General features: G+C 35.4%; 1 protein-coding gene across 2 annotated transcripts; it reads left to right on the top strand.

Moving 5' to 3' along the window:
- The first annotated feature begins 5,178 nt into the window (after positions 1-5,178).
- On the top strand, positions 5,179-9,426 carry st3gal7 (ST3 beta-galactoside alpha-2,3-sialyltransferase 7). 2 transcript variants are annotated; one of them, XM_024296542.2, is made up of 8 exons: positions 5,179-5,339; positions 5,492-5,658; positions 6,337-6,463; positions 6,548-6,885; positions 8,288-8,474; positions 8,554-8,694; positions 8,894-9,043; positions 9,126-9,426. In XM_024296542.2, the coding sequence occupies exons 2-8, from the start codon at positions 5,510-5,512 to the stop codon at positions 9,210-9,212; spliced, it is 1,179 nt and encodes a 392-aa protein (XP_024152310.1). In that variant the 5' UTR covers positions 5,179-5,339; positions 5,492-5,509; the 3' UTR covers positions 9,213-9,426. The 2 variants fall into 2 exon arrangements, with proteins under 2 accessions (XP_024152310.1, XP_024152311.1); XM_024296543.2 differs by having other exon boundaries at positions 5,329-5,339; positions 5,492-5,654.
- The last annotated feature ends 779 nt before the right edge of the window (positions 9,427-10,205 follow it).

The raw sequence follows: 10,205 nt of genomic DNA, 5'->3' as shown, positions 1-10,205 counted from the left end.
TAGTAAAAGTAGCTGTAAAAATAACAGCTCTACTCCAGATTCTGCACCATGGTCTGAGCTTTGCACCCAATTCTCTGGGAGACCCCAGTCAGCCAATAAATAGCTATCCATTATTCTATTATTTATAATCTACAGTTTATGGCTTAATGCAAGTAGTGGAGCCTGTTATTAAAAATACTTGTGCATTTTGTGGTACAATGACTAAATTTGACAATGTACCTTAGGATCCCGACTTTCAGAAAAGCATGTTAGCTACGAGTAAAGGCAAGATTTAAAACAAATATATAAATAACATACATATAATACTATCCTGTACGTACCCTTCAAGTTTCAAGACTGTATTTTGTGCATGAACAGCCCATATTCTTGAGATTGGAGTAAATAGACAAAATGTTTTTGAAACAATTGAGTGTATGGCCACCTTTTTTACAATTGGCCGCCATTTTTGACTTTTCTCATGGCTAACGTGCTTTTCTAAAGGACGATCCAAAGGTATATTCAAGCTAAATGTGTTGCTTCTACCGCCAAATCCATCATGTGTCTGAAAAATCAAACTAACTGGCTCTGCTAAAGAGCAAAGAAGGCAGAAACTGAGTGTCACTTAGCTGTAATGGACTGGAGCATAGGGCTCCACAATATGAGGAAAACTTGCAATGTGCTACATTAGTGACCAATATTGCAATGATGATGAAACTTGGGATACATAAACAATTAGCTAATAGGCCTACATCATTTCCATTTCAATGCAATAGTTTTATGTAATTAATTGAACGGAAATGATACTCTAAATGACCCACGTCTACATAGGGGTAGGAATCTAACATAGAAGGACTATTGATTGGTCAGCAACATAAAAGGGTTCATCCAATTGGTCAAATGCTTAAAGGGGTTTATTTGGGTTATTACCTACTTCAAGCTGCCATGAGATTACTTCAGCATGAGTGTAATTATTTAAGGGAGCCTTTTATTGCAGTTTACACCACCTTATGCTGATATTGCGATGATAATAAAGTTTAGATTCGATTCTGGATAGATCCTAATAAATATATTTTCCTCTCGTTTGTGAATAGTATGCAAAAAGAAAACACTTTCATTTAAAGTAGTAACTCTTTACTAATACAAAGTTCTAATTGTACTGGTTTCTGGCTCAGAAGCCTGACCAGAGGATCTTTAGGGCCTAAGACATCCTCCCAGGGTATTCATTGCTTGCTGTCCCTGGCTTTACTCAAAAAATGTCATCGTTCAGGCACAGCTAGCACATGTGGCAACATTGTAAGGCCACAAGATCCTTCATAACTTGCACTTACATCATTCCTATTTTGTTAAGTCCAGGTTCCAGTGTCCAACAACCAGAGTGGTCACAGCTACAAAAAAGCAAGTGAATCTGGCCACAGAGAAGAAAATATGGCACTCGAAATTAATAGCCAGAAGTCCCTCCCCCCGCCGTAGCTGGCTGCAAAAAAAAAAAAAAAAAAACATAATTTGCACCTGAAATCATTGGCCGGAAGTCCTTGCCCAGAACACCCTGTTTTAAGCTTTAGACCTTTTTTCTGTATCTTTTTTTTAGTCTTTTTTGCAGTTTTTTCTCTGCGATACTCTCTGTCACAGAGAAAAAACTGCATTTCGCCGACTCTGATCACCGGTTGGCTGATTTCCAGTATAAAAGCAGCATTTTGCCAGCTTTTTCTCCAGAAGTAAAGGGGTGTAGTTATACAAATTTGAACAATTGTTAATATTGCCTAAATTAAAAAAAAAATGAATAGCGTTCTCTGTTCCATTTTAAGCTCATCTTGCCCACTAAACTTTTGCAGTTACAGTTTATTCACATTTAAAAGCTTAGAAGCTTATAGTTCTGAAAATGTTTTTAAAATATAATTTTTGAAAGGGTTTCCTAAAATTTTTGCTAAAATTTGTTTTAAAATTTTTGCTTATGCAATCGACTAAAGTTGCAACATTTCCGCTTCTGTCTCGAGAATGATTCTGGCGCCATCTTGGCCCCTCAGAAAAAGAGCTGTAACTTAAAGCTGGATGGACTCCAGCCCAGCGGCTCAGTGCCCAGCTGGTGTGCTGTAAGGCCCCAAGACTTGAAAGGGCTTATGCTATTTCACACCAACCTGCAACTTACAGGAGAGCTCTACATCATGGCTTGAGGAAGCCAAAGGAACCACATAGTTCTCCAAAAACAAAGCTGAGGTTTTAGGCCAAAGCCCCTAACTTAATGGATTGTTAAATTCTGTCTAAGTTATGAACTGGTAATAGTTTAACATCTGCTGCAAGATAACTTTAGTGAATTTGTTTATTTTTTTTTTTTTTCTATTTTGGAAAGTCTTTCACATTCACTTTACAGAATCTAATGGTTGGCTTTGAAAATAATCACAGATGAGGAATTGCAATCTCTTCTTCCCTTCTCCTTTGCATTACTTGGCATCCATCATGCAAAGAAAGTTTAGCTTTTTTAAAGAGTGCTATTTGAAACTAGAGCTTTTGGTTTACTCGAAAATTAGCGTTCGATCACACACACATCCAAATGATTTTTATGTTCTGACAAAGCTCTACTCCTATTGGAAATTATCAACCAGAAGATTTTCTCTGTACGATTATATTTACTTTGCATAATCAAACATTTACTGTATGTAGATTCATAGATGCAAGAGACTTTCAATGTAAAAGAAATACTTTAACCTATAAAAAGTAAATATTTGTTTGGGAATGATCAATATGTATTTATCTCACTAAATAATTTATTAGCAAATGCTGTAAATATATTCTAAACTCGATTGAAAGATGTTCTGAATGGACTCAAATGATGGAGAAAAATGTAAAGCCCTCATTATAAAACAGGGTTTACACTAAAGTTGCCTATAATTCATCAACCAAAGAGGAGCAACTATGAAATTATTGACAGTGTCAGCAAAGGCTCCCTTCTTAACAACAAACACATTTATTAGGATAAAACTCAGCTGGTGCTATGAAGCCTAAAATGAAGCTGGCTAAAGATAAACCAGAAAAGCCAAGCTGCTTTTTTGCATTTAAGTCTGCTGTATTTATCCTATACATGAGAAATGTTCATATGTAGTACTTTCTATAAAGCCATTTCTGTGTGACCTCTGAGTATTGATACTTTCAAATATTTCTGAATGTTGTATATGCAAAGACTGAGACATGGTGCATTTAAAAGAATGTCTCTTTTCTGTAATAAAACTCACCTGAACTCATGTTTGCCCATATGCTCTTGCCTGACAAGCTGAAAGCCTAAGAATCACACTAAATGTCTGTTTTCACCTTGAGTGAAATGGTGCTTTAAAAGCATGCCTGTCTAGACTTTCACTTCATCGTCATGGTTACCTCTGTAAGATTGTATTATTGTGTGAGTGCCCTGACAAAGCACTGCACAGCCGGTTCAAGTGTATCTGGAACGGAAAAGCATAAAGATTCTGCTAATAAAGAGTTTTGTTGCAAAGAACAAACTGGAGTTAGTCTTAAATTGATCAGAGGGACTGCATAATTCAGAAAAAAATCCTAAAAGGTAAAAATATGTTAAAAACAAACGAAAAAAAAAATATCTAGAAATGTTGAAGGGTCATAAAAAATTATATAATAATGTGAGCATAAAAGTTGATAGTAAATTAGCTGAATTTGTATCAGATTCTGATCTTAGAGTCCAAATAAAACGGTTATTTTTCTTTTAATCTTAAAAAATGCTCTCTACGTCAGTATTTGTTGCAGACATTTGCTTTGTTTCTGTTATTTTTGCATGTCAGGCAGATGTGTGAGGGGGTAAAAAGGAAGGATAGATGAACAGGTTCATCTGGATTTGGACTCCTCATCCCCCCTTTGCAGCTCAGACGCATGCAGCCAAAAACAAAGCCAAACTTGTAAAAGACACATCTATCAAATTGCAGGCTTTTTTTGTTTACTTATTTATTTATACTTTTAATCTTGTTTATTCTTAATTTCCTCGTTGTATGGGGTTGGGGTCTGCAGCTTTCAACACTTAAATAGCCATCAGGGTCGTTTTATCACAACCCAGAATGAGCCACTTCTTACTTCATCATTTAGAAAATCAAATACTGATTTGTATTTATATTATTGTTAATATTATTATCAATATAATTTAACATTATTTATTTTTATTTTTTTTGGGGGGGGGTAAATAAAAAAATGAGCAAAAGGAGAAAATAGCAGTTTTTTTATATTAATTCTTGAGATATGAATGTTTGAAATAAAAGACAACTAGTAACAGGATCATCTCAATGCAGCAAATGCAGTAGTAGGTAATGTGATGTCAGCAGTGGTAAAAGATAAAAAAAACAGTTTATTTCAGCATTTGTGGTGCATATCAGCTAGACGTTTATAATTTATAATCATAATTAAATTAGGGATACTTAAATGAACTCAACTGTATTTTTTCTTAACCATAAGGCAGCCTAAAACCCTTGAATTTGATAAAACATTGAAATTCCCCCTTACAATCTAGTGCATTTTAATTCTTGTGCTGACTGACCTCTGATTGATTTCCAGGGGCACACGGCACAAAAATCTGTCAAAAATATTTCTGTTCAACTAGTGATACATACAGTCTTTCAACTGCTTGCTAATGAGTTAAATAAAGTGTTAGTTAGTTGATTGGTTTTTTACTTTACTATTACTCACTTTTTACTTTTCAGTTGCTTTTTGAAGTTATATATATATATATATATATATATATATATATATATATATATATATATATGTGTTTTAATGGATAGCTAAAATGGAATCAAAAGAGCCACATGTGGCTATAGAGCTTCAGGTTGCAGACGACCCTATAAAAGGATGTCAAAACAAATTAAAAATTAATTAATTAATAAAAACTTCCTATATAGTGTTCAAACCAGTTATTTACAAAACCTTATGGGATTCAGAAATGGGAGATGCTGATAATTGGCTTGAGAGTTGGGTGTATGAAGAACATTTTAGACATGAAAGGTGTTAATTGAGGACTGTCATTTCACACAATGACACCGTGGGCATGTCTTTATGAAATGATTAAAAAAAAACATTTGTAAAAATAAAATAAAAATAGTGACAGAGGGAACAATATCTTGTGGTTCAGTAAATAAATAAATACATTTTGTGTCTATTATTCAAGCATAAATGGACAAACAGACACACTTCTGGATTTTCAGTTTTGCTGCTGTACTTTAAATAAGTTAATGATTGACTTGCTTTGTTTCAGGAAGAGGCAGAGTTCAGTAGCAGCAGCCATTTTAGTCTAACTTAGCCTGCGTTTCATTGTTTTTCCTTCAGTCATGGACAAAGACAGCTAACCGTCTGATCGCGTTTCTTCCAGGCTGGTTGTGAGTCACCGTTTATTGATATTTAAGGAATGATTTCTCAGAAGGTTTAGTTAAAGTTAAATTCAATAGGATTCATTTTTTGTGATTGTTCTATTGAAACTCAAGAGAGGTGTGATTAATTTCCGAATGTTGTCAACGTGTTCATGATCCAGGTTTGCAAGCAAAGTGCCATGGTGACCCTGAATCATCTGAGTGTAGAGGATCCGGATCATGGTTCTCTGCTGTTACCTGTGGTCACAGAGACAGCCACACTCACACCTGTCAGCCAGAGACAGCGTTCGGTTACAAAGACGGAGCCCATGGATTTTTTCCTCAGTAGGTAAATCTGATTATGGAAAAAATCCTACATTTTAAATGTGAAAGGAAGCCAATTAGACACAAATTATACATTGGGTTACATTAATTTAAAACAGGAGTTTTTCTTCCAAAAGAACCTAAAAACTTAAATAAGGTCACTCATGTATTTATTCTATAAAACATAAAATAATCTGTTGAATACTGTGGAATCACAAACTTAAATAAAATGTAATTTTTGATTGAAAAGTTTTTGACCTTAAGTTGAAATCGTAAAAATGAAAGTTCGATTAGTTTACAAACACCTAGGTGTGTGATATTTGTTCATTAGACCCATCCCCTGGGGGAGTGGCAAGCTGCAGACACAGGCGTGCTCAGGAACCATTTGTTGGTTTGATCTACCAATCCAACCCCTTAATGCTGGGTGTCAAGCAGGGAGTCGTTGGGCTCTATTTTTAATCTTTGGTATGACTCAGCCTGGATTTGAACTCATGACCTTCCAGTCTCAGGGTGGACACTCTACCACTAGGTCACTGAGCTGGCAGAAAATGTGCAAAATTATCTCATAATAAATAACCTCACTGCCGCCTAAATGTTTTTAAGAGGCTTCATTTATTGTTTTATTGGTAGAAAATCTCTTCACCTTATTGCTGAGGCTATTAAATATGTCATAATCTCTCAACTGTCCCATTTTGTTGGCCAGGAAAGCAAACCTTGCCTCGAGTCTGCTCGTGTTAATGGTATGCTACTTGGTCATACTGATTCCTGCATATTTTCCCATGAAGAAAACGACAGCTGACAGCGATGATCACCAGGACCCTAAAGATCTGGTGAGAATTGGGCCTGAGCATCATTTTGGAACATTTCTGCACTGTCAACGAGCCTAACTGAAACACATTTCTCCTCCAAATCAGGTTTTACTGAATCGTTCGGCCTCCCTGCTTTCACGTCCTTGTCAGCCTCACTCCTGTTTAAACCACCTGAAGCCCTTGTCCTTTTCCGAAGGCCTCCAGGAGATTCCAGTTTTTGTGGAGCAGGGCCGACCTGCAGAATGGGCCCTGGGCCCTCCTCTGGGGCTGCAGGGCAGCGAGGAGCACCTGGCCCTGACTCTTGCTTCAATGCCCGAACCTGGCGTTCCCCCATCGCTCAAAACAAAAGACAGCTGCAGGCGATGTGTGGTGGTGGGAAATGGGGGTGTTCTGCAAGGAAGCCATCTTGGATCCCATATAGACCAGTATGATGTCATAATCAGGTATTCAATTAAGAATGTGAATTGAACCTCCCAAAAATGTATATGATATTGAATGACCCAAAAAGAATATTGTGGGTAAGTTTTGCTTTAGGATTTTATTGCTCTGTCTAAGCTTTGGCTCACTGTTTTTGTTTGAAAATCTAATAGAAAAGGCGAGGTTACCAGAAAGACCTCCAAAAAAGAATATTTTATGGAAAGAAAATAGACTCACACCAATTCATGCTAGTCTAGTTCTTGATTTGTGTGTGGGTAATTCTTGATTTGTAACTACAATACATTTTGTGCATAAGTGCAAATACTTACACATTAAAAATATACAATTTACACACACTCAACTTAAAATTACAAAAGTTTTAAACTAACTACACAGAAATCTTTAAAAAATATGCACAAATCGTTTTTTTATGCACACGCAAAGCTGCATTAAAACACAAAATTGACGTGAGACTCTTCTGTGAAGTTAGACCTGTTTCTAGTATTGTCTGTTGTTAAAAAAATGAGTCTGTAATTAGATGTTTTACACACAGTCAAAGCAATTTTAAAGACGGACACTTTCTTTTGACAAATATAAAATCTTTTTAGAGATAGACAATTTTTCTACAAGTACAAAACAATTTTACAGGCAAAAATCAAATTTTCCAGTAGCAAAACTCTTTTACTAACAAACAAAAATTTGTTTCTACAATTAAAAAAAACATTTTTTAAACATACAAATCCCATACTACAAGCACAAAACTTTTTTTACAAACGGACAATACTTTAGCAACATATCTAACTTCATGGAGTCTAAGATTTGAGTGTAAAATACGGTTTTATGTGTGCGTAACAAGCAACTTGTGCGTAATTTTTAAAGATTTGTGTTTACAGTTAGTTTCAAGCTGTTATAATTTCAAGTTGTGCGTGTGTTAAGTGTATTTTTATTTAGTATTCTTTGTACTTATGCACAAAATATATTATATGAGGTACAAATTCAAAGTTACGCACAAATCAAGAATTACACACCCGCAAATTGGTGTGAGTCTATTTTCTCTCCAAATTATTTGTTTAAAATGTAGAGGAAAAATGTTCTGTCTTTTTAGGAAACATTGTTTTCCAGTATAAAAGACATTCGATCATTCTCTAACTGCTTCAGCAACAATCTTGATGACTCTAAGGGAACGCCTCAAAATTCCATTCCTCAAGTTTTGGTCTCAGACAAACTTAGGTCAAATTATTTAAATTTTTGTGGGGAAATTTAATTTTCTTCTAATGCAACACTATAAGAAGAAATTTATCATTTTAAAATTGGTTTCAAAAGTATTTCTGAAGACAGAATTGCCCATTTTTACTAGCAAGCCTTTGTCGTTCATCATTATTTTTCAACTTAATGATGAATTCTTTTGTAACTATTCTTTGTCACCAGAATGAATAATGCTCCAGTGGTTGGATTTGAAAGAGATGTCGGGTCACGGACTACCATCCGTCTGATGTATCCAGAAGGAGCGCCGCACTCTGCCAATGAGTACAGAAAAACCTCCATGATTGCCTTGGTTGTTTTTAAAAGCCTGGACCTGGACTGGCTCACCTCTGTCATCACCAAACAGCCTCTGGTAAGTCATCTGAGACATTTCTTGGAAATTGGAGTAAGATTAACTTCATGTTTAACACCTTTCTCGTCGTTTTAAACAGAGTTTTTGGTCCAAAATGTGGTTCTGGAGGGAGGTGGTGGATGATATTCCACTGAGTCCAGAGAGCTTCAAGATCCTCCACCCAGAGATTATTCACAAGACAGGACAAGTTTTACAGAAATATGCTCTAAAACAGGGGAATGTAAGCTCTTTTAAGCATATTCTTTTTGACTGGGTTTTTGTGTAGTACTTTAATCCATAAAAAAGAAATGAACTTTCTAACCTTAATAAATTTCGTCAAAGATGATTTGATGCTGAAGGCAACTTGAAAACATCTATAAATATTTTTTTTAGAATTTTGTTTGCAAAAATTGATCTTTTCATTCATCTTTCTCAAAAAGATGATTCCCACATTAGGTGCCAGCGCTTTGGTGATGGCGATGCAGTTGTGCGACCAGGTGAGCTTGGCTGGCTTTGGATACAACATGCAACACCCAGAGGCCCGACTTCACTACTATGAGGCACTTCGCATGGATGCAATGAAGGCTCAAGTAAGCAATACGGATCAGACATTAACTGGGAGGTTTCAGCTTGTTTTCAGTGATCGAAATGCGTTTTGTTCAAATGTTCCAGGTGGTACACGATGTCAGTGCTGAAAAACTGTTCCTGAGGGATCTGGTGGCTGCAGGAGCTGTGACTGACCTCACAGGAGCTCTTTAATTATGGGACTGAGAGTTAAATTATTACGTTTCTATGTGAAGAAACACATGAAAACTCTGGCGAATATAAGACTTTTATGAGGTAAAATGTGCTCAGACATATTAAATCAATGCTAACTTTTTTATTTGTTGCAAAAACTCATACTATTATCGCAAAAATCATGTATTTTTAATTTGTTCTTAATACTTTGAATAAAGTTTTATCAGCAATGGTTTACTATTTGTGGAACTATTTCTGCATACTAGATCAAAAATCCACCATTGGAGTGAAAACAGAGCAGCTTTTGTGGCTCCCAAGATGACTCATACTATGAAGGGAGGAGCCTTAATGGCAGAACTGCAACCCAGAAAGAATTTAATTCTGTTTCAACTGACCACCTTTTTTAGGATGACTGTCATCCTCTACTGCCCATGTGTCAAAGTCAAGGTTGTTATCTTGTGGTTATTTCTAACTTGTATAATTTTGACAAAATATATTTTTATGGAAAGTAAAATATTGAAAGTTATTTAAGGTTTTATTCTGGAATTATATTCCTGCCTTTTAATTATTCATAATTATGTTAAAAAGTTACGGTTTTAAAGTTTAAAAATGGGCATTATGTTAGCTTTTTGGACTATTTTGGTATTTACTAAGATTTTTTAGGCTATTTTGGAGTTTAGCTAATATTTCAGCTACATGTTTTTTTTAATGTAACCTTTCTTTTACCAGGTTGAAAGCCCGTTGAGATCAGGATCTCTTTTTCAACGGTGACCTGGCCAAGATGTCAGCAGCACACATCGTTTAAATAGGGTTACAATATAAAACAGAGATATAAATTGGGAGATAATATTACAATATTTACAATATAAAATTTGAAATTGAGGTGCGTTAGAGTGACAGTGATTTTTTAAGGAGGTAGTATAAGTAACCAGTTTTAGCGGAGTGCAAAGAGTTTGAGCAGCATGATAAATAAATTCAATAAAATAATCATAAGGTGCATTTGTTTAACAGCAT

This window comes from Oryzias melastigma, linkage group LG15 (genome assembly GCF_002922805.2).
Source record: "Oryzias melastigma strain HK-1 linkage group LG15, ASM292280v2, whole genome shotgun sequence".
Taxonomy (NCBI): domain Eukaryota; kingdom Metazoa; phylum Chordata; class Actinopteri; order Beloniformes; family Adrianichthyidae; genus Oryzias; species Oryzias melastigma.
The sequence above is the reverse complement of the archived record's forward strand: the minus strand, read 5'-3'. Positions and strand labels throughout refer to the sequence as shown.

Excerpts from the sequence above, each read along its gene's own strand:
- st3gal7 (XM_024296542.2), top strand. The coding sequence starts at position 5,510 with ATGGTGACCCTGAATCATCTGAGTGTAGAGGATCCGGATCATGGTTCT. Across the intron at positions 6,464-6,547 it reads ACCAGGACCCTAAAGATCTG|GTTTTACTGAATCGTTCGGC; the intron begins GTGAGAATTGGG and ends CCTCCAAATCAG. Across the intron at positions 9,044-9,125 it reads TGGATGCAATGAAGGCTCAA|GTGGTACACGATGTCAGTGC; the intron begins GTAAGCAATACG and ends CAAATGTTCCAG.